General features: G+C 39.2%; 1 protein-coding gene and 1 long non-coding RNA gene across 2 annotated transcripts in view; one reads left to right on the top strand and one right to left on the bottom strand.

The window, feature by feature from the left end:
* The window catches only part of LOC129772953 (uncharacterized), a 41,653-nt gene that overhangs the window by 395 nt on the left and 16,444 nt on the right, over window positions 1-24,814 (top strand). Inside the window, exons 2-19 of the mRNA XM_055776487.1 lie at window positions 1,004-1,530; window positions 1,582-1,665; window positions 1,721-1,804; window positions 1,860-1,943; window positions 2,262-2,339; window positions 2,399-2,584; window positions 2,640-2,723; window positions 2,779-2,862; window positions 2,919-2,996; window positions 3,056-3,241; window positions 3,298-3,381; window positions 3,434-3,517; window positions 3,572-3,655; window positions 3,713-3,796; window positions 3,852-3,928; window positions 10,485-10,713; window positions 10,758-11,018; window positions 11,194-11,358. Of these exons, the coding sequence (XP_055632462.1) occupies window positions 1,004-1,530; window positions 1,582-1,665; window positions 1,721-1,804; window positions 1,860-1,943; window positions 2,262-2,339; window positions 2,399-2,584; window positions 2,640-2,723; window positions 2,779-2,862; window positions 2,919-2,996; window positions 3,056-3,241; window positions 3,298-3,381; window positions 3,434-3,517; window positions 3,572-3,655; window positions 3,713-3,796; window positions 3,852-3,928; window positions 10,485-10,713; window positions 10,758-11,018; window positions 11,194-11,358 (2,543 nt within the window). The remainder of the gene's footprint in view (window positions 1-1,003; window positions 1,531-1,581; window positions 1,666-1,720; window positions 1,805-1,859; window positions 1,944-2,261; window positions 2,340-2,398; window positions 2,585-2,639; window positions 2,724-2,778; window positions 2,863-2,918; window positions 2,997-3,055; window positions 3,242-3,297; window positions 3,382-3,433; window positions 3,518-3,571; window positions 3,656-3,712; window positions 3,797-3,851; window positions 3,929-10,484; window positions 10,714-10,757; window positions 11,019-11,193; window positions 11,359-24,814) is intronic.
* LOC129779735 (uncharacterized) lies at window positions 4,495-8,055 on the bottom strand. The gene is made up of 4 exons (XR_008743760.1): window positions 7,718-8,055; window positions 6,725-7,012; window positions 6,296-6,386; window positions 4,495-6,229 (listed from the first exon to the last, which is right to left on the bottom strand). It is a non-coding gene; the product is annotated as an uncharacterized LOC129779735 (long non-coding RNA).

The following is a 24,814-nucleotide window of genomic DNA, read 5'->3' as shown; positions in this document are numbered from 1 at the left end:
ACAAATATTTGTGTTTCACAAACCCATGTCCGGAATGAGAAACACATACAAGAGATGATTTGAAATCCGGATAGACGGAACAATAAAATTTCTTATTGTAGGAGTTGCATAAGAGTATATTCCAAACCCTAGAAAGTAGGGAGCGAATATTTTCAATCCGGGAGATCACAAAACTCTTCGGTACACTAAAGAGTACACTGGAAGACCAGATTAAGGACCGCTACGCATTCACAAAAAAGATGCAGCAGCATTCTTTTCAACGAAGAAGAAAAAAAATTTGTGGAGTGGAAAAAATAGGAAACGTTATTAAAAATCTCAGAAAGATGAATACCCTCAAAATCCATCATCTCAGTCAAATACTTTAGGGAAAGTTAGCTGAAACCTTCCATGAATGTTGCTAATAACTTGGACAAGCGGCTAGTTGTGATCGAAGACGATAGTCACACATGGATATTATCAAGTATACATAAATCATAAAACAAATTTCATAACTTGTTCTTTTTGATTTAAGATTATAAAAGAATAACAATGGAATAATAAGCTCTACAAAAATCAATAACTAATTTCCCTCAAAGGAATGCTGCCAACAAAATGGGTCTGGGATTCAGGTCACGGTCTAATGAAGAAATTTACAAATTTTGAACAAATATAACATGATTTTATGGAACTTTGTGATTCATAACTTTCATGAATGCCATCTAAATCTATTGGAACGGTAATTTTTCATGCCATGATTTGTCAATATTTTTACTAGTTGAAATCGTCAGTATCAAGCGCTTAAGTGTTCGCAGTTCGATGCATTACGATATATGTATAAGAATACTATACTTCGTAGAGTGTACATTAAAGAATTACAATTTGTTTAATAATAAGCCATGCTCTGATAAATGTCAACTTACAATTTCCTTTTAATTGATAAAACATTTGCAAGCCATAAGCATATCGTAATTGTTCAATATGTTTTTAAATGACAATGATGTTCGGCACCAATCCATATCTACAGCGAAAAATGTAGTTTTTGTTCCGATGTATGCAGCGGGGAATCCCATTACGCGCTGATACCCTCTCACCAAGAGCCGAAATTAAAAACTGTGCTGCAGAAACTTAATAGTTCAACTTCCCAATTGAGTAGTTATCCTATATGCGACAAATGCCACCAAGAATTCGAGACCATCTTCAAGATTCCCGAGAGCTGCTTCCAAATTGTGTCCAATGCCAAACCTACAGATCACATCAAGATGGAACCAGAGTTAATGATTGATGACCACGAACTGTCGAAAAATGGCAATTTTTTTGAAGGAGATTTAACAGTGGACTTTGGCTCGATTGAACCGGAAGACCAAATGGGTATCGAGGGAGAAAATGGAGAAGTATTCTTCATCAGCGAAATAGACGACGACGTGGGAACAAATACACAAAAAACAAGTGGATTGGAACAGAAGGAAGCTCACTCACCTTCAGAACGTCATAAGTGTAAGATGAGATTGATGGACGAAAATTTGATGACAGATCACATACGGTTACGCATGGGTGAGTACGTGGTGTGATTTGCTGCAAACATAGCCTGATAATCTATTTTAGAAGGAAAACCGTTAAAATTTGAAAGGTGTGAAAAAACATTTAGTTCTAATAACGGACTAAAAGAGCACGTACGAACTCATACAGGTTGGTAAACAAAATTATACTTAATAAATCATTCAGCAGCCTCATTCCTTCGCAGGTGAACGTCCCTATTCTTGTTCATATTGTCTGAAAACGTTTGGGACTCCTTCAAAGCACAAAGAGCACATTCGTACTCATACTGGTTGGAAAAAATGTTTTACTTCAATGAACTATTCGACAGAGTCTTTCCTTTGCAGGTGAATGTCCCTATTCTTGTCCACATTGTCCGAAGACGTTCAAGCGATCTGCAACGCTCAAATTACACATTCTAACTCATACGGGTTTGTAGAGAATGGTTTACTCTAATGTACTCTTCAGTAAAATGTACAAGGTTCTGACTAGTTTTAAAAAAGAGTTCACTGGCCCGGGTCAACGAACTTATGAATAAGATTCGGGCACAGAGTAAACTTAGAACAACACGACTGGTTATCTCTCTGGTCGAGAACGTTCTGACTGCCTAATCAGGTGTTTATTTATAAGTCACCTTCAAGCGTTATTAAGCATTACATCTGTTCTTCTTTTGATGACGTTTATCGTCAAGCATTTGTACACGCTGCATCCAAATGCACATAACATTTAGCAAAATCATTCCTTTCCAGGAGAGCGTCCCCAGTCTTGTCCGCACTGCCCGAAAACGTTTAGGGCTCGTTCAACACTTCTACGTCACATTCAAACTCGTACGGGTTGATAAAAAATGTTTTACTATTTACTTTTCAATAAAATAATTCCTTTGTAGATGAACCTTCATTTTCTTGTCCACATTGTGCGAAAGGATTTAGGAACTGTAAAAAATTCCTAAAGCACATTCAAATTCATCCGGACTCGGGAGATATCTCGAAAGAGGAACCGTTTAAATGTAAAAAGTGTGAAAAAACATTTAGTTCTAATAACGGACTAAAAGAGCACGTACAAACTCATAAGGGTTGGTAAACAAAATTATACTCAATAAACCATTCAGTAGCCTCATTCCTTTGCAGGTGACCGTCCCTATTCTTGTTCACATTGTCTGAAAGCGTTCAGTACTTCTTCAAAGCACAAAGAGCACGTTCGAACTCATACGGGTTGGAAAAAATGTTTTACTTCAATGAACTATTCAGCAGAGTCTTTCCTTTGCAGGTGAATGTCCCTATTCTTGTCCACATTGTCCGAAGACGTTCAACCGATCTACAACGCTCAAATTACACGTTCTAACTCATACGGGTTTGTAAAGTATATTTTTTTATAATGTACTCTTCAGAAAAACCATTTCTTTCCAGGAGAACGTCCCCAGTCTTGTCCGCATTGCCCGAAAACGTTTAGGATTCGTTCAACACTCCTACGTCACATTCAAACTCGTATGGGTTGATAAAGAATGTTTTACTATGTACTTTTCAATAAAATCATTCCTTCGTAGATGATCGTCCATTTTGTTGTCCACATTGTGTGAAAGCATTTAGGAACTGTAAAAAACTCGAAAAGCACATTCAAACTCATCCGGATTCGGGAAATACTTCAAAAGAGAAACGGTTTAAATGTGAAAAGTGTGAAAAAATATTTGGCTCAAAACAGAACCTTAAAATACACGTTTTTACTCATACGGGTTGGTGAAAAAGTTTTCTATTCAATAAACCCTATAGCATGCTCATTTCTTCGCAGGTGAACGTCCCCATTCTTGTTCACATTGTCCGAAAGCGTTTAAACATCCTTCAGCGCTCCAAAAGCACAATCGAACCCATATGGGTTGGTAGAATGTTTTAAAGTAAAGAACAATTCAACAGTCTTTCTTTTGCAGCTGAACGTCCCTTTTCCTGTCAATATTGCTCGCGAGCGTTTAGGATTCATAAAACACTCCAAGATCACGTCCGAACTCATACGGGTTAGTAAAAAAGTTTCATTACTAGTAACTCTTCTGCATGATCATTTTTTGCAGGTGAACGTCCCTATGCTTGTCCGCAATGTCCGAAGACGTTTATTCAAGCTACAAACCTCAAAATACATGTGCGAACTCATACGGGTTGGTAGAGAATGTTTCACTACAATGAACAAAATAAAATGAGTCATTCCTTTGCAGGTGAACGCCCCTATTCTTGTCCACACTGTACGAAAGCGTTTAAGCATCCTTCAGCGCTCCAAAAGCACATTCAAACTCATACAAGTAGGTAAAGTATATTTTACTGTAATGAACCATTAGCAGGGTCATTACTTTGCAGGAGACAAGTTCAAGCTGTATTCTGATCGTGATGTGCGCAAAATGCCGAACCATTCGGAACAGGAACCACAGAAAACTGTGAAGGATTGAATAGCTAGTTGCTGAAGTTGCTCGTCACTAAAATCTGTTATTGAGTTATCTCATAAAACGAATATTTCTAGATTTCACCAAATAAAATAGAATAAATAGTCAATAACGACGCCTCTATACACTGAGAGAAATAATTAGTAAATATAACGAATTTTTTGGTAAATACTACCAATCTATAGTCATTTTCGACCGTACTAATAAACACATATGTCAAGCAGAACCATGATTCAGAAGCCCAATATCGGCTACATTTTCTCGCCGAAAATGCACGTATCAGAATTATATCCTTATTATACCTCCGTATTGCCTTATGGGAACAATGAAAATGGTTAATACCCGCTTTTCTCACCAGTTTTCAGATATGACAATATCCAAGCTTACTAATGTTATCGAGTAAAATATACTAATCTCTGGTAGGGATGCGGGTTTGTTGACAATATGTACAAACAATTTGTACATTCTACTAATTTTGCATTACCAAATGTATTTGGTAGTTTTCGACCGAGGATTTTTCTAAGTGTAGCGACGGATCGCCTCTATAGCGTGGTTCTCATGGAAGGGGTAGAAGAGCTGCAATTTGTTGCCATTGCAACTGTTGGGAATGGCTCGGAAGTGGTCGGATATCACTTCAACTTCACTTTGGTTTCAAATTCAAAATCTTTGGGCCTGATTCTCGAATACACTTCACGGTGGAAACGAAATAAACGGCACGCCATTGAACTACGTTTTACGAGTTAGTGAAGTGTCGAAGATAATGATGAATTTTCAGGCAGAATGAGCACTTTTCAAATAAAAAATCATTAATGAAAATTAACTTCTTCGTATCAAACTGGTGTTTAATGTGAGTGGAAAACTTTGTTTTCTTCATGTGGTATAATAATCTCATACAAAAATTTCATCTAAAGATAATTTGATATTATAATGATAAGTTTAGTGGGAAACTAATCTCGTATCCAGATGTCGACACCATACCGTTGTCATCGCGAATACGTTTCATTCCGTTTCCGCCGTGAAGTGTATTCGTAGTGTATTCGAGAATCAGGCCCTTTATTCAGGAATACAATTGCGCGAACAATTCTCAATTCAATTTATTCTATTGGTCGGGATTCACCAACTACCAAAACTATTCTGCAATATTTCAATAAACTTTCATTCCTTTTATCAGCTTTTTCCCTAGCTGTGTTATAAAGCTTAACTATGTGTGTGTGTGTGTATTCTATTTGCCTATATTTTATGTGAGCATGTGAGCAGAAAGAGGGGAAACTGACAGCATCCTCGTTTCTGCCTCACTCTAACCAAGACGGGTCTATGGTACTAGGTGAGGCCGTTTCGTCACTAAGTTGGTTAGGGGAGCGGTATATGAAAACAGTACGGAAGAAAGCAGAAGGGGAATTATTTCCTTGAAGCGTGAAAGAGACAGACTGATCACGAGCGAGCTCCGGCACAAGCGTATTGTGTTTTGTTTACAAACAAAACACAGTAGATTTCCAAGATGGCTGAAGAGTGGTTTTAGCAAGTTGGCCCACCTTAGAATATACTTCTACGCGCCTTGACTCTAACTATGCTGTGACAGAAGGATGTTCACAGTTGACTTATTTCATAGCACACAACATCAGTGTCCCGTGATTACTATTTTCAAGTTGTTTTTAATACTAAACCTTACATCAAATAACTTTTCAATTGTATTTCCTTCGGTTTTGACGTCTATTTGTACCAGTATGTGGGTATAAATACAATACTTTGTAACTGGATTTATTCGGCAGATGTAAATTGTGTTTGAATTCAGTGTATTTTCAATTGATATAATGATATTTAATTCAATAAACTAATTGTTCGCGTGTATACACGCGGATTTCTTTTGTTCGTTCTATCTCTCTTATTCGAAAGCAGCTCGCGTTGTCGGTAGAACTATGGGGGCAGGGCGGGTCTGCAACTAAAAGAGAGATAGAACGAACAAAAGAAATCCGCGTGTATACACGCGAACAATTAGTTTATTGAATTAAATATCATTATATCAATTGAAAATACACTGAATTCAAACACGATTTACATCTGCCGAATAAATCCAGTTACAGTGGCGCCCAACGTGTGTGATTTACGGCGCGTTATCGGGATAACCTCAGTCGCGTGTTGTCAGCAGCTCGTCGCGTCCATAGACCTGTGAGTGTGGAGCGGGTTCGTGCTTGAAAGCCGGAGGGGGAAGATTGGGTGGCTACAGAGCCCTAATCAGGTAACGTCCGTCGATGTAGTGTAGAATTCGGTGATTCAGGAGTGTCTATATTATAGAACCTAAAAAAACAAAGAAACAAAAGAAACTTAATTGTGAATAAAAGGAAACTAAAGTTGAATTCATACCTTAACAATTACTTTGAATAGCAATTCTTTCAAGTTCATTTCAATCAGTTCCATACAATACGTGTTGCATTGTTCCGTTGTGTACCAAAATCTAAAATCATAATGGATGTGTTGAGATTATTGAATGACGAGCTAGAGTACGAGTTAGAGATTCGCGGAGTAGAAAAATCTACCGAACAATGATACCGAAATGATTGAACAAGAAAATGCTTGTGAACGAAATAGACCAAAAACGACAAACCGTAACGCGAGTGATGAAATCGAGATATGCCGTGTTAAGCTATCCGATATTCAACAACGTCTACCAAAACAAGATATTCACATACGCAGTGACGATTTAAACACTTTCAATTCATGTTTAATCCACTTGATAAATCGACTCGAACGCATACGAAGTTTAAATAAAAATCAAGAAAAAGAAAAAAATACCTTGATTCAGCAGTGTGAGGATTTCGCTGATCTTGTATCGTCACACAATGCTAGACATGACGATGCTGCCGATAGCCATGAATCTGGTGCTGCAAGCTTTATCAAAACCGACAAACCAGCCTGAGGGCATCCGTATACTAGCACATAGGATTTGACAGCGTCAAACATGTCCGGGTCGCAAATGCAATTTGCGACCACTGTCACTCGCGAGAACTGCCAAACTCTCAAGCTGGTGTAAAACAAGGCACTTAACATACTACCAGGTGGGTCAAAACGTGAAGTGGTTTTCTGCAGCCATTTAAAAAATACACAAAAGTAAATTAAGACGATTGAGCACAATTTGTGGAATATACTGATACTTTATGAAATACTCATTGCTATATTCATTATATTCATTACGTTTTACGCTGCAAGCGTTTCATTTATTGTCTTTGCGTTGAAGGCACCATAATGATTTGCGCCATTTGGAAAACGAAATTAAGGACGAAATTAACACACTTCTAGAACAAAAAATAATGAATGAAAATTTACTTTTCTGTATTCAATATGTATTCTATGTAATAGAGTAATACGTTTCCTCGAAAATTGTGAAATAATATGAAACTGAAATTGTGTTTGATGCTGATTTTATATTATAATGGTGAGTTTTTGTGATTATTGTGTTGTAAAATATTTGGAAATATACAACCAAATGGCTAAGTAAGCGTCAGGACTACGTGTTTTAAGTAATCGAATAACTTAAAAATCTACATACTATTTATAAGATTTCAAAACTACTTATAAGAATTCATTCAAACCCTTTTATTTCACTTAAATTCTTTCAATTTCTTAAGTTGGTTTACATTATAATATAATACTACATTTCAAGTGATCAACCTAGGGTTCTACGTTTTATATTATCATTCAGACCCTTGTGATCATCATGATCATTACATTTCACATAAATTTTTTTTTCAAAAAACAATTCTTTTTTTAGTTAGCGAATGGGCGCACCTTGTTCCATAGATTTGCCTTGAGTTCGCCGAGTAATTTGATAGGTTTGGCAATGACAGCTAAATTTGTAGCACATCTTGACTCGCGGATCATATCCCCTTGCCCGGGGCTTGCGACAAACAACACGAAAAGAAGCGCGAAATTCTCGACACGTCAAACCGCGAACTCTGTTTACTAGAGCAGACGTTACAAAATAGTATCGATACGTCTCGCTCTATCCAGCAATTAATTCAGCAATAACAACTATTCAATACACAGATACTTCAAATGCAGCAACAAATGTTAAAAATAGTACTCAAAATAGACAGCACAAGTTTACACACTTCCACCACTACACAACGTCAATCAAATAGTCCGTTACACGCAAATCTCACCACACCTGAACTGTCATCAAACCCGTTACGAACTGATTTCATAACGGTTGACCCACCGCATTCTAATAATGCGTTACACAATGACTTCACATTAAATTTAACTCAAACCGGTAGAAATGAGACGAATCGAAGAATGTCTCCAGTGTCGAAATGGGATATTCTTAAATTTTCTGGTGAAAAACAGGAAGTGGGTTATATCTATGATATAACCGCAAGGGTGACGTAGGACTATCGTTGATTTAGAGATCATTTGTTTGAAGTTGAATCTAAATCTATTCTGAATAAATGAATAAATGAATATTTGGGGACTTCGAAAACGAGAGCGTTACGTTGGAAGCACAAGGTTTTATGCATCCATTATAGGATACGAAAAACCTTGTTCTGAAGAATAATCTTCAGAAGCTTTCCTACTAACTGTACTTGATTGGCAAATCACAAACCCAAATGTATTATATGAATATTTTATGAATAGAAAACATTAAAATAAACTCTTTCGCTTGAATGTAATTTTCAATTCCAAGGGGAACTGGCAGATTATTTTCCAGCAACGATTAGATATTTCCACATTTTCCTCGATACTGGAAGCCCACCAGTGAATAATGCTAATTCGATAACCATCTGTTAATAGCACTTGATTGAAACATATTTGGTCACAGTGTTACATGGATAGAAAACATTCAAATAAACTCTTTCACATGAATGTATTTTTAAATTCCCAGAGGAACTGGTAGATTATTTTCCGGATCTTTCTCGATGCTGAATGGCATCCAAACGGAAAGAATTCCGTGCGTGTATGTGTGTGTGTAGCGGCTGCTTCGATGGTCACCTTCTCTTCTCCTGAAGGATCGGCTTCTCTGTGCTCCCTCACAGTTTCAAACAAACTGCTTGCGTTTCAGGGCAGATCTCGATCCTTCGCTGTCCAGCACCCTCAGCAACGATGTTGTCTTGTCGATGTCCTCACGAAAAATGAATGTGTCTCACCACCAGAATATCGCTTAAGTATGCTTTTTGTGTGTGATTGAATCAAGAGAAGGTGTGGTTTACGATGGCAATTTGGAAGGCAAACTAGAGGGGAATGAACTCTCTGAGCTCGGAACTTTCGGCGACTGAGCAATAATCGATTGCGTACGCATACAATATTGGATACGGAAATATACTACTGATGGGGAAGAAAAATCTTCAGAAGCTTTCCTGCTAATTACACTTGGTTGAAAAATTACAAAATCAAATGTATTTGATCGCTGTGTTATATGGTTAGAAAACATTAAAATAAACTCTTTCACTTGAATGTATTTTTAAATTCCCAGAGGAACTGGCAGATTATTTTCCAGAAATGATTAGATCTTTAAGGAAATTTTTTGGTACTGAATGGCATCCAAACGGAAAGAATTCCGCGCGTGTATGTGTGTGTAGCGATGTCTTCCCGGGGAACCGTTTGTGGCATCACTCTCCTCCTGATGGATTCCCTTCTGGCCTAGAGTGCACAAACAGGCTATTGGTGACACCGTTCATCCGCGCTTTCATGATAAACGGAGAGCTTCACCACAACAGCGACAACATGCTCCAATCGCTGTTCAATTAGAAGTGAGTGGATTTCCGAGCGGCGCTCGCTTATATACCGATTGGTGATTTCAATAGCCTGTTTTGAAAGCAATTTTAAGACTATTGAAACAAGTTTTTGGATCAAAAAGTAACAAGTATAGAACGCGTAGACATTTTATCTTTCGAATGAAGTGTTTATCATACCATTTCGTTCAGTTGTTTAGGAGCTATTAACGCTCAAAATCTCGGTCTCCGGCGTAACGCTTTCGTTTTCGAAACTTTGATTTCACACCCCGGTATAGAAATGAAAGACGTAGTCCTACGTCAAAACGTTTTCCAAGTGTGAATGAATTTATTACAAAAGTAGAGATGTACGCGGAAAGTGATCAACTGTCGAACGCAGAATTAGCTCAGTCAGCAGTCCACTTATTCGAAGGCACTGCGCTCCATTGGTATAGCGGCCTTCATAAGCAACTTTCGCAAATCCATCCTATTTACAGACGGTCGGAGATAAAAAAGCAGTTAAAAAAGGACTTTCTGCCGGCGGATTACGATTTTCGTTTGAGATCCCAAATAGAAAATAGGCTACAGGGACCTGACGAACCATTCAGCGTTTACATTGCTTCAATGCAATTTCTCTTCGAACAAAGAGCTGTTTAATTCAAGAAGAAGAAAAACTCGCTATTATTCGGAGAAACATGAGGCCATCTTATTTGTCCCGATTAACATTCGAAACTATACGATCCATCGAAGAGCTGAAAAATAAGTGTCGAGAAATTGATACGACGGAAACTTTGGTAAAAAGACACAACAAAATGTTCCCAATCCCTTACGCCAAACCTTCTTTTCAGTGTCGCAGCAAATTGACGTTCACTCAGAGACGTATGGTAGACGAATTAGACGAACACCTTACCGAATCCAGTTCCACCGAAGAGGATGAAGCAGCAGAAGCTATTTCCACAAAACCCAAACCGAATCACACAATCATCGAAGCAGAGATGAAAAGGATGAGACCCAAAAAGAAAGAGTGTTTCAACTGTAAAGAAGAAGGACACTATTTCAAGGATTGCTCAAGGAAACGTATCAGAGAATTTTGTAGGAGATGTGGATGCCCGGACGTTAAGACGACCGAGTGCCGCCAGTGTCGTACCCCGCTGGGAAACTAAATTCGGGATTCGAGGTTAAGAGTCTACCCGAACCCGGCGATGTTACCTTACAGACTCTACAAACTCAAAGCGAACTCGTTGAACCAAAATGCTACTGCGTAGAAATTTCCGACAAAATTCCAACACAACAATTCCAAAACTACTTCGATCAACTGTTAACTGAAATAACCACCCTGAATGAAGAAGACCCTAGATTCTTCACGGAAGTGTCTGTCGACGGTAAGAAAGTTATAGGCCTTATAGATTCAGGGGCTACGTGCACACTGTTGGGAAGAGACTATAAACGCATATTGAAGCCATCCATCAGTGTTCTCCCACTAAATAAAACTATCCGGACAGCTGATAATACGCGTCATAACATCATCGGTTATTCGCTACTTCCTGTAACTTTCAGAGGAGAAACTCAACAACAGTGCCCAGACTCTTGTCAGGATCATGGGCCGCATTCTAGGACCAGATCTAGAACCAGAGGTCTTCGTATATTTGGACGACATCGTCGTTGCTACAGATACTTTCGAAAAACACATGATGATCCTGAAGGAAGTGGCTGCACGACTACGTAAGGCAAACTTTTCAATTGGTCTCCAAACTTTTCAATTGGTCTCCAGAAATCAATATTCTGCAAAAAGTCAATTAAATTCTTAGGTTATATCGTGAGTGATAAAGGATTATCAGTTGACCCGGAGAAAACGCAAAGCGTGAGAGATTACCCACCCCCTAAATCACACACCGAAATACGACGCTTCATTGGAATGGAGCTAATATCGCATTCGAAGATTTGAAAAAATTACTCATCACACCCCCAATCCTAGGTATACCAAATTATAAACAGCAATTTTGTATCCATTGTGATGCTTCCGATAGAGCTATTGGTAGTGTTTTAGTTCAAGGTGAAGGAGACAATATGACAACTATTGCGTACTACAGTAAGAAATTATCGCCAACAGAGAGAAGGTATTCTTCCACCGAACGAGAGTGTTTAGCAGTGATTTCATCAATCGATAAATTTCGGCCTTATATTGAAGGAAGTCACTTCAAAGTTATCACCGATCACGCTTCCTTGCTATGGTTGATGAATTTTAAGCATACTAATGGTAAACTGGTACGCTGGGCAATGAGAATATCGGAGCATCATTTGAGCTCCAACACCGAAAGGGAAAACTCCACGTTGTACCCGACGCATTATCCCGAGCTGTAGTCGAAAACCTTCAAGTGTGTACTCTCGAGACAACTGACCCATGGTGTAAAAGTTGCCCAATACGCAAACTCGGTTGAGCGAAGGAATCAACCTTTCTGAGTCTGGATTGGCAATTTACAAAGTTGAAGTAGAAGAAAAGCGTCACGAGAAATAACCTATTCCTGGAATAAACTGAATTGTCTGCCTTCGCACTAATTCCCTACGGAACGAGCCACGAACGGAAGCTAATCAGACTTATTCCTTTCAATAAATTGAACTGACTGCCTTCGCACTAATTCCGTACGGAACGAGCAACGAACGGGAGCTGATCAAAATATCGAACATCAACTAAGCGGGAGGATCAACGAGTACAAGATCTTCACGAACTCCGAGCGCAAATTATACAACTATTGCTGCGAACGTTGGAAGACTTGAATCTGAAGAACTCTCGTCAGTCGATTCAATGGAGGTGGTTTCGGACTACTTAATCGTAAGACACGATTCCAAAGACTACTTGCTTTATTCAGAGAACCTTGGGTTTTTATACAATTTTAGTTTATCCTAAATCTACCCTAAATTTAAGTCTAACGTGCGAAAGAAAGAGAAGACTATAAACGTCCTTGCTTCTTTTCATACAAGTCCTTTACCTATCGCTATCTGTATTTCAAAACATACGATATCCATAACTGCATTCTAAGAGCAACGGAGCCTAACGCGATAAGAAATGTGTGCGATTGTTTTCGGTTCCTTTCCTTTCTACTAGGTTTTATTGCACCAGGTTTTATTGCACCCGCTCCCGATAGGATTGTTATTTTAGGATCTTACACACGGTTCGCTCTTATCGTATAGTGTTTTTCTTCTGTCCTTCTTTCGATCGTTTACGATATTGAAATTAAATTGCTAAATTCTTTCGATTTCTTACATTTCCCCTTCCGTAAATCTACCTGCTCGAATTTACACTTCAAAGAATTAGCAATTGTATAAGTATTCAGTTGTTTTTTTTTTTTTATAAATTTTTGTTAGCTATTATCTAATTCACTTTTAATTATTTTAATTCACTAATTCACATTATTTATACTCTTGGTAAAATTCGTCCACAAATGGGTTGTGTTGTCGTATCTTCCATAGGTATTGCCGTCTCCCTAGTCGTAGCAATATTGATGTCATCAGATGGTTCAGTCTTCCTTGAATTGATTGATGTTTCACGTAAATGTCGTACTGCATTCCGGTGAGAAAGAAACGTTGTGAGTGAATCCCAGCAAGATGCCATCAATTGCCAGCCGAATCCATATATGTCGTATAGAATTCTGCCGTGCATGATTGTATCGACGATAAACTTTATCATCCTGCCCATCATATATAGACCAATCGCCGTTGATGTGATGTTTCCGAGCCATGTAGACCAAGACATAAGCCGCATCCAATACCTTGTTATTGCATCGTCGATTACATCTCCAGATACTAAGGCTCCGAAGTTGAATCCTTGATCATTGGGTCGTTGTCCAATCAGCACCTTGTGTATTACATTCGTTGCCACTCTACGATCTCCTTGTTCATAAATCATATCCCTCATCTTTTTAAGATTGTCTGCATCATAGACACCACTTTGCATTAGATTTGGAAGAGGTGTGTAGGACCATGTTGTAACTATGTCCGACACTAATTTCTCTGGTGGAGTTGTTTCACGTAATCGTCCATCAGTTGTATACCATTTTCCTCCGAACATGAATTTTGCTGGTATTAAAGGTGTGCAATCTATTTCAATCCCGCGGTTCTGGAGTATTCTTGTCACAGGTGCCAAAAACATCGACCTGTTGTTAAATTCAACTGGAATTTCTTGGAAGCATCGCGCTTCGGATCTTGGCGTAACAAATACTGGTTTGCATTCAATAACATGAAGCACTTCCCCAGCAACAACTGCTGTATATCCTGACCTCTTCATTATGCTCGATACAAACTCCGTTGGATTGATTCTTGCTAATGTCAATTTAGTTTCCAGTAGAGCCTTATCTAGTTTGCACATCTCTGTCATAACCGAATTGTATACGTCGTCTAATTTCTGACCAATGTAGTTTTCGACGAATGTTATTTTCGAATTGAAGTAAGTAAATAGATCATTATTTGAACCTGACGTAGGTTTTCTAACAAATGGCGATCTCATGTTGGATAACTCCAAAACTAATATTCTGGGATGGTCTGTTTTAAACCCAACGTGTCCACATATATATGTCCTTGCTGTAGTTTTTATCGAAAATAAATGTCGTTCCGATATTGTGCTGTACACTACAACCTCTCCAATGGTTTTCATTTGGTTATTCGTTGTTTTGTTGACAACTCCTTCAAAAATAACTTCAAACTCGCTTTCTTCACATCTACGGTTCATGTCGATGTCCCAAGTTAGATAGCCTTCTTCAGCGTCCAAACAACGTCCATGTGTGTATGTACACGTTAAACCTCCTTTCAACATTATCTGGCTACTTTCAATGTCTACAGAGGCGACATAATCTTGAAGTGTAATCGTATATTCATAATATACTAAGGCGTTTGTCCACGTGTATAACGGCGTTTTGTACACTCCTCCACTGCAGGAACTGCCAGTTATTGATCCTACCACCAATACTTGACCTCTATTTGTGCTGTTGAGATTCAATTCCTGAATAACAGTGTTATCGGCTAGTGTAACTGCTCCACTATAGTGAGCTTTTCGACATTCCTCGGATGAAAACTCCTTCACGATGTAGGCAAAGCCGTGTTGATAATCAGAAGTGTGGGAGTGCATACCACAGTGTCGAATCGACCTCTTGATGATGACTTTACATTGAAATACCTTTGTTTGAATTTTCGAATTTCTTTGTAACATTTGTATCCGAAGTTCCGTTGTTGTCAGGTTAGTTGTTGGCGGTAAGCAAGATGCCACATCCAACAAAGAATATGAAGTCATATTTACATCTGCATTGGCACAGTCGTATGCGATCAATCCATGAGATGTTGAGCCTAGTACACTGCATCCCACGAATAACATTGCAGCAATCAACAGTTGCATGAGCGTTAACCGGTTAACTGTATCTGATTTCCATCTTATTTTCCTTCTAGATTCGCCTTTTTGAGAGTAATCCGATTGTACCAAAACTTTTGAAGTTTCCGCTGTTAATACAGTTGTAGTACAAGGATTGATTCGTCGTTTCTTTTTCTTCGGCTCAAATTTCTCACAATTCACACTGCTGTTTCTTTCAATAACTTGATGGAGTGCGGTAAATGAGGTGTTCATTTTGTTTACTTCTTTAGACGTTATGTCTTTCAGAGCGGCATCCTTGCGTATATTCAATACTGCTAGCTTATGTGCTGCTCGTTTAAAGGTCCCTTTGGGTGTTTTAACGAACGCTGTACGTACTTGGCCGTCTTTTCCTTTTATAACTCCAGTTACTCGTCCTCTCAACCATAGGCCCCAACGTATAGTACTGTCTGTTATCAATACTATGTCGTCTATTTCAATGGGCTGAACTTTATGCGTCCATTTTTGTCGCGATATTAATGTTGGTATATATTGTTTCTTGAATCGATCCCAAAACTGTTGACTGTAGTGGTTCACTAGTTCCCATTGAACTCGAGTGAGGTTGTTGCTGTCCAAATTTTGAGGTGGAACGTATTCACCTGCCCGTCCAATTAGGAAATGGAACGGTGTTAGAGCCTCTTCCACATCATTATTGCACGGTATGTGTGTTAGTGGGCGACAGTTTAAGATAAACTCTACTTGTATTAGAGCTGCTCGTAACGTTTCAGGATAAGGTGTCCGACTACAACCTATCATATAATATAAATTGTCTTTAATAGTTCTGATGAGTCGCTCCCAAACTCCTCCAAAGTGCGGTGATGCTGGTGGGTTAAAGGTCCATTCTATCTTCAGTTTTACAGCTTCAGATTTCGACATCCTTTCGTCGATTTCGTGGATTAGTTTGTTTAGTTGTTTTTCAGCTCCAACAAAATTTGTGCCATTATCGCTGTATACATGTTTGATCTTTCCACGGCGGTTTTGAAAGTTTTTAAAACACATTAGGAAGTGATCTGTATCTAACTTCTCAGCCATTTCAATATGCACGGCTCTCGTAGTCATGCATGTAAAGAGCACGCCCCATCTTTTCTCTATTGATCGTCTTACCAATACTTCAAAAGGACCGAAGTAGTCCACTCCAGTATTCGTGAATGGATGAGCATACAAATCTACTCTAGCTGCCGGTAATGGTGCCATTTGAGGTGGCAAAGGTTTAGCTTTCATTATAATGCATTTAGAGCAGTCCGTTTTTATTTTGTTGAGAACTGTACGCATGTGTGGTATATAATACCGTAATTGTAATGCTCCAAGTACTACGTTATCCGAACGATGAAAGTATTTTTGATGATATTCAGCAACGATCAAACGTGTTCCATGGTCTTCAGCAGGTAAAATCACAGGATGTATTGTATTCATTTGCAATTTAGTTGCATTTTCGAGACGACCTCCAACTCTCATTACGTTATATTCATCTAGTATTGGAGTAACCGCTGATAACTGTTTATTTCTAATATCAACATAACCGTTTAATTCAATGTCATGAATTTCCTTAGCGAAATGTGTCATTTGTATTTTACGAAACACAACTCTTTCTGCAATTTTTCGATCCTCATATGTTATATTGCGATTAAAATTAGATTGTATATTCAATCGTTGGTTTTTCTTGTATTGCAGCCAATCAACATATTTTTTCACAACACATACATGGTGTATCAACACATTCCAACTGGAGTATCGTTTGATTCCGATGAATATAGAACTTGTTTGGTGCAATCCCACTACTTGTCTCAACTCTTCCGTTGACTCCTTAATCTTCCTGTTAGGATATTCGATCACTGGCTTCTTAAGGAATTGAGGTCCTTTTGTCCATATAGATTGCCCTTTGAAATCTTTTGTAGCTTCGTCGGCGGGATTTAATTCAGACGGTATATAACGCCATTGCTGTATATTGGTTGTATCTAAAACCTCAGCAACTCGATGAGTGACGAATATTTTATATCTTCTATTCTTCGGTTGTAACCATGACAAAACATTTTCCGAGTCTGTCCAGTAGGTAATACTATCTATTTTAATTCGTTGCTCGTTCTGAATGGTATTTGTCAATCTGGTTCCTAGTAAGGCTGCTTGTAGTTCCATTTTTGGAATAGACAACTGATGAATAGGTCCGACTTTTGCCTTTGCTGCCAATAATCGTATATAAACCGAGCCGTTTGCAATACAACGTAAGTATATAACTGCAGCGTATGCTCGTTCAGATGCATCTACGAATGTATGTAGCTCCAATTTTCCTGCTCCATCCGGTATTATACACCTGGGTATTTTTACGTTAGAGGCTTGTTGAATTTTCGCAAGCCAATTTTGCCACTGTTTGCTCAAATGTTTGGGTACTTCATCATCCCAGTCTAACTCGTCTTTGTGCAGCTCTTGAAGCAAAATCTTTCCCATTATCGTATAATTTGATATCAATCCTAATGGATCATACAAACTCATAACAAATGCTAACACCTCTCTTTTCGTGGGTAATCGTAGCGTTTGTCTTACTTCATTGCTCAGCTTCTTCAACGATAATCGATACCCGATCAAATCCAGTTTCGTGTTCCAATAGACACCAAGAACTTTTTCAGCACATGAATCCTTATCCTCTATTACCTTAATGTCGGTAGATTGGATCCGATCGCTGGATAAATTGCTCAGTAATTCCTTACTGTTCGATATAAAGTTTCGAATGAAGAATCCGCCATGTTGGTGTATATCGATGACGTCTTTGGTAATAGCGGTTGCCTCTCGAATGTTTGTAAAACTATCCAGATAGTCATCCACATAGTGTTGTTTTTCAATTGCCAGGGCTGCTTTCGGTTTCGATTCCATAAATGCTGCAGCGTTTTTATTTTTCACTGCTTGCGCGCATGATGGTGAACATGTCGATCCAAAAATCATTACCTCCATAATGTATACATCAGGTTCTCGATTGTTTTCACAATCTCGCCATAAAAATCGTTGAGCATGCTGATCCTCCGGTTTTATTTTGACTTGGTGGAACATCTCTTGAATATCTCCACAAACTGCAATACGTCCCTCTCTGAATCGCAGCAATACTCCAACGAGTGATGTAGTAGCATCAGGTCCAGACAAAAGATTAGAGTTAAACGATACGCCATTTATTTTTGAAGCTGCATCAAATACCAATCTTGGTTTTGGAGGTATTTTATTCTGGTTGTGAACTATAAAATGCGGGAGATAGTATGTTCTCGGAACCGCGTTAATTAGCTCTGAATGTGCTAGTTTTCTAGCATATCCCTTTTTCACATAATCAGCGAAGGTATTGATAGCCCAATCCTTCAATTTTTCATCTTGTTTCAATTTATTCTCCATAATCACCAATCTCCGTAAGGCTGTATGATAGCTGTCCGGAAATTGTACATCTTTGGTTTTCCATAGCAGACCGACCTCGTAACGGTTGTCTTTTAGCTTGATGGTGTTGTCGAGAATCTGTTGTGCTCTTTCTTCCTCTGGTGATCTTGGCAGTTTTTCCACTAATTTCACTCCAAAATCGTCGATTGAGAAGTATCGCTGCATCATTTTGCTCATCTCCTGTTCTTCCTGGATGACCATTGTATAATCTTGACGGTTTATGTTATACTCCTTTCCGTATATCACCCATCCGAGTCGCGTTTTTACTGCCATAGGACCATTTCCTTTTACCGTTTTGATGGCACTCAGTAATTCGCTGTTGTCCAATCCAATTAACAATGTAGGCTGAGCTTCCTTATAATCTTGAAGCGGAATGTCCTTCAAGTAGGGATAATTCTTGGCAATTTGTTCCATGTCAACTGTTTGGATAGGAAGATTTAGATCATGCATAGTCCGGGCCATCACTGGTTTTCCTATGCCCTTTATCCAGAATTTTACCCTCTTGCTTGAGCAGGATTTTAAACAATCCTGTGTCCATTTTAATGTAAGCGGGTCAACTTTTCCTTCCAACTCTAACATGTTAGCCATTCTCTCGTCCAATAGTGTTACTGATGATCCTGTGTCCAGGAAGGCGTAGGTGTCTATCATTCTTTCGCCGTTTTGGACTGTTATAGGAACTATTTGATAGTAAAGGTGTTCCTTGCGTTGTCGATGAATATTCGTGGTTTCTTCGGGACCTCGTCGTACGTCAGCAGCCGTATCCTGATTTCTTTTATACTCCGATCTTTGATGAAGTAAGCGATTGTGCTCCTTGTTGCACCCATCGATTCCACATATTCCTTTCATGCTACAATTTCTCATAATGTGGTCATTGGAGTTTAGGCACTTGAAACAAATTCCTTTTTTAGCCAAAAACTCTCTACGTTCCAATGTTTTCATTTGTTTGAAATTCTTACATTGGAATAGCCTATGACTGGCTGAACAAAGTGCACATTTCATAGTTTGATGAACATTAACTCGAGGTTTCCTTTCCGTAGTCGACACACTGTTATTAGACTTTTGCATCATACGGGCTATTCTTGAATGTGGCAATAACCACTTATTCAAATCGTTGAGTGTTGGGATCGAAGTGTTGCTTTGGATCACTTCAACCCATTTCACTTGTATCGTGTATGGCAGCTTCTCTATGATTTCCTCTATTAAACGATGATCACGTAGATATTCCTTTTGGCCCAGCGCCTCCATATTCACCACCATGTTATCTAGTGCGTCTGATATATCCGGAACTACGGTTCGGCTGTCCTTTTTGATACGTCTCAGGTCGTTCAGAAGTTCTTTATATACAAGATCCTTCCTTCCAAAGCATTCTTCCAGCTTTTCGATTATTTTCGGAACATTCTCTGAGTTAATCATCAATTGTTGGACGGTTTTATACGCGTCCCCTTTCAGAACTTGTTCCAGGCGGTTGAGGTTCTCTAAATTTGAGAAACCTCCCTCTGCCGTTGTATCATGGAATGTTTTCTTAAATTTTGGCCAATCCTTTGATGCGCCAGAAAATCTGGGTAGGGTCGTCAATGATTGCCTCTTTAAATATATAGTCCAGTCACTAGACATACTCACTGTTTGGGTAAATGATCGATCCGTGGGCTGATTTGTTACTTGGCCCGAGGATGACGTTGAGCATTGGCCTTTCATAGTCGCCATTAATTTGTCCATTGCATCCAGTTGTTGTTTTATCTGCTCATCTTTCTTCCGAGCAGATATTTCCAATGATGCTAATCTTTGTTGGATCTGCACGCATTTCGGGCAGATCCATTTTTCTTCCGCTGTCGGCGCGACCGTTAAGTTAACACAACCGATGTGGAACCATCGGTCACAATCGTCGCATTCAACCATATCCTGTTTATGGTCTGGTTCCGAGCACAAACGGCAATTTCCGTTTTGATTTTCCACGAAACGTATCATGGTGTTGCTTTCAAGATACTCAGCCGTTGAAATAATGTATAATTCTCAGGATCCGTTTCCAGTTGTTTGTAATTACACTTTGCTCACTTTTCAAGGCGTTGAGCCTTTTTAAGCTTTCTTAAGCTTGAGAGATTTATTTTCTCGCTTTCAGGTTAGCACACTTTCAGAAAGCTTTTTAAACTTTTAGTCCTGTTGGAATTCTTTATCCAACTTATTCACTTCAAGGTGATTTGCACTTTCACAAGGCCTTTTAAACTTTTAGTCCTGTTGGATTTGTTTATCCAACTTGCTCACTCTTATGGCGTTGAGCACGCGCATAAGCTTCTATTAAGCTTTTAATCCTGTTGGGTTCTCTATCCAACTGGCCCTTTGCTCATTCTTATGGCGATGAGCACGCACTTATGAGTTCGTTGGTAATGAAAGGCTCCTCCTCTCTGGAGCCACCAAATGTAAAAGTTGCCCAATACGCAAACTCGGTTGAGCGAAGGAATCAACCTTTCTGAGTCTGGATTGGCAATTTACAAAGTTGAAGTAGAAGAAAAGCGTCACGAGAAATAACCTATTCCTGGAATAAACTGAATTGTCTCCCTTCGCACTAATTCCCTACGGAACGAGCCACGAACGGAAGCTAATCAGACTTATTCCTTTCAATAAATTGAACTGACTGCCTTCGCACTAATTCCCTACGGAACGAGCCACGAACGGAAGCTAATCAGACTTATTCCTTTCAATAAATTGAACTGACTGCCTTCGCACTAATTCCGTACGGAACGAGCAACGAACGGGAGCTGATCAAAATATCGAACATCAACTAAGCGGGAGGATCAACGAGTACAAGATCTTCACGAACTCCGAGCGCAAATTATACAACTATTGCTGCGAACGTTGGAAGACTTGAATCTGAAGAACTCTCGTCAGTCGATTCAATGGAGGTGGTTTCGGACTACTTAATCGTAAGACACGATTCCAAAGACTACTTGCTTTATTCAGAGAACCTTGGGTTTTTATACAATTTTAGTTTATCCTAAATCTACCCTAAATTTAAGTCTAACGTGCGAAAGAAAGAGAAGACTATAAACGTCCTTGCTTCTTTTCATACAAGTCCTTTACCTATCGCTATCTGTATTTCAAAACATACGATATCCATAACTGCATTCTAAGAGCAACGGAGCCTAACGCGATAAGAAATGTGTGCGATTGTTTTCGGTTCCTTTCCTTTCTACTAGGTTTTATTGCACCAGGTTTTATTGCACCCGCTCCCGATAGGATTGTTATTTTAGGATCTTACACACGGTTCGCTCTTATCGTATAGTGTTTTTCTTCTGTCCTTCTTTCGATCGTTTACGATATTGAAATTAAATTGCTAAATTCTTTCGATTTCTTACACATGGTATAAAGAGATGCTCATAAAAGTGGCTGATAACCCGACATTATACCCGAAGTTTAAAGTAGTTAATGAGACGCTTCTAAAACTTTGCAAATGCAAAAACGAGTTGCAACAGAACGTTGAAGAATGGAGGATAGTTGTTCCTCAAAATCACATTGAAGACGTCTTAAAAGAACATCATGACCTACCAATTTCTGGACACCTCGGAGTTCCAAAAACAACAGCGAGGATTAAAACATTGTACTATTGGGAACGCATGGATAGTGATATTAAGAACTACATTTCAAACTGTGAAATATGCAAGACCTGTAAAGATCTAAACAAGAACACGGTAACCCCAATGATAAATCAAATAGTTTCCACCCGAAAATGGGAATCAATAGCAGTGGATTTTAGTGGCCCCTATCCCAGAACACGATCAGGTAATACCGTAATTTTTGTAGTCGTAGATGTATTAACAAAATTTTGTTTAATATTTCCCATGAGGCAGGCCGAAACGTCCCGTATGGTAAAAATTTTAAAGAACGAAATTTTTCTTGTATACGGAACACCAAGAAGAATAATTTCTGATAATGGAACACAGTTCCTGAGTCATGAATACAAGAAACTATTAGACGATTACAACATTGAATAATTTCGAACACCAAAATATCATGTCCAAGCAAACATGGCAGAGAGATACAACCGTGTTATCGGGCAAACAATCCGTGCATACCCCGGGGATGATCATACTCGATGGGATGAATACCTTCCTGAAATAGGGTGCGCAATCCGTACATCCATCAGCGATTCAACAAAGTATAGCCCATATTTTTTTAATTTCGGAACCAAGATGATCACCAATGGTGATCAGTATAAAACATTAGATTTAATTCTAGATGCTAAAACGGGGACTGATATCATTCGCAGAGATCCTGAAAGAGAAATATTAGAACATATCGACAAAACTCCAAAAATATTAGCCATAGTCAGAAAAAATTTAAAAAAAGCATTTGACCATCAAGCCAAATACTATAATCTTCGAATCGCATATTTGATTTTGAACCAGGAGAAAAAGTATTTACGAAAAATTTTGTGTTATCCGACAAATCTAAAAATTTCAACGCGAAGTTCGCCAAGCGAAAAATACAAGCAGTTGTTGTCCGAAGAGAAGGACAACATAATTATATATTGAAAGACATGCATGGGAAAGACTTGGGCCTTGTCTACGCCAAGTACATTTCTAGATAGAAAAAAAAATATTAACAAGCTATGGCTGTCTCTTGTAGAAGCACTAAGAGTGAGTCAGCAAATGCTGACTCCTATAATTGTAAGCATATCAAACAACGCTCGGCGGCCTAAAACATTTTTCCTTACGGTCGCCAACAAAAGAGCGTGTGCCCTAGCACAAAAACACAATCAAAATGTTTTCACTTAAAGTGATACCATTCATAATTGTTCCGGATTTTCGAAGCAATTTGCCCGCTTCTCATAGTCATCTAAGGAGATGACACACTGACTGGAGCCGAATTTCCAACAATATCAGACGTCACGCGAAAATGGAAACTCGGACATCGGATCTAGATGTACTGAGGGTCTCTTTAGGATCCCGAGGATACCTTCTGAGACTACGCACCGTTGTATCCACAGCCAGTATTAGACGGTTTCTAATGTGATGGAAAGGATACAAGCACGCACCATTGAGTAACGTGATTCATTCATAATTTTATTTAAATTCTCCAACACTACACACATATCTTTCTCGTCAAAACACTCCCACTCGACGTACCAACATTTTTTTTATTTGAAAATTTTGCTGGCATCACAATCGTTTCGTAGGTCCAAAATTATCCCAGCACAAATCGGAATCGGCATGGTAATAGAGAGCAAGTCTATATATCGCCCAGTATATCGCACGCGTTACGAAAATTGTGAACCGTGGATGGAACCGGATTGTATGGAACTCATAATTTACTTTGATTCCGCAGAGGATAATGATCACGAATTGTACAAAACATTCCTGAACACCAGTAGTGCATTAGTATTGAATCAGAATTATCCGTAGCAGTAGTTAATTTAACAGAAAATTTTAAACGGCATCATCGAAACCATTTCAAATTTTCTTACCCCCGGCAGAGGGCATCTGTAACGATTCTGAGAGAGCAGAATCGGTGACGTGATAATTAGCACGTCACTTGCATGGACTGTTGTATCCTGTCACTAGGAACACAATCCACGAGGATAACGAGGAAGTAATCATGACGGTGATGGTAAGCTGAATCCCACTGTTCTCGATCCATTTCTGTTACGTCTTGGCTAATGTATGAACGACAATTATATTTACGTAACAATAATAACTTTATGAACTATTCTAATGTTTAAAATAAATAACTTGGTCAGCACTCGAGCGTGGTTACTGAGGAATAGAGCACGAACATGGGGTCGCTCGTGACAGCTGTGGCCTAGCCGGCGGCAAGGCCAATGAATGGAAGGTACAATAACTGTTGTATGATGGAAGTGTGCGTACTACCGTAAGCGCACCGTCGTTGGGTGGTACCCCAACACCTCCCCTTTTTTAGTAGATCTGGTACGGTTCATATCTAGCTGGCGCCCGACGATGGCGCGTTGATCGGCGCTGAATCACATCCTCAGGATCAGGTTGTCGAACGGATCCACGAGCTCGCCGATGCGTAGCTGGTGGTTCAATGAGCCCGCGCATGAACTCTCGCTGGATTTCGTTAAGCTCTTCAGGTTCGGCTGGTGGTATCACTTCCTCTGGAGCAGCACTAGGATTCAATCCCCACGAACCTAGCAGGATATCAAGCGAAATGGACGGATCTGTTTCAGACATTGTTGGTACTTCACTTCCGTAGCGTTTTCGCAGTTGATTGCTGTGGCTGCGAATTAACCGTTGCTGTTGCGGGATCCACACGTTATATATAACCGTACCCACTCGCTCCACTATCACTCCAGGTACCCAGTTCCAATCGTTGCCTCGATGTACTTGGGCATACACCTGGTCCTGGACGCCGAAGCACTTCTCCTTG

This window comes from Toxorhynchites rutilus, chromosome 3 (assembly GCF_029784135.1).
Source record: "Toxorhynchites rutilus septentrionalis strain SRP chromosome 3, ASM2978413v1, whole genome shotgun sequence".
In the NCBI taxonomy this organism is placed as follows: domain Eukaryota; kingdom Metazoa; phylum Arthropoda; class Insecta; order Diptera; family Culicidae; genus Toxorhynchites; species Toxorhynchites rutilus.
This window is presented reverse-complemented; position numbering and strand designations above follow the sequence as displayed.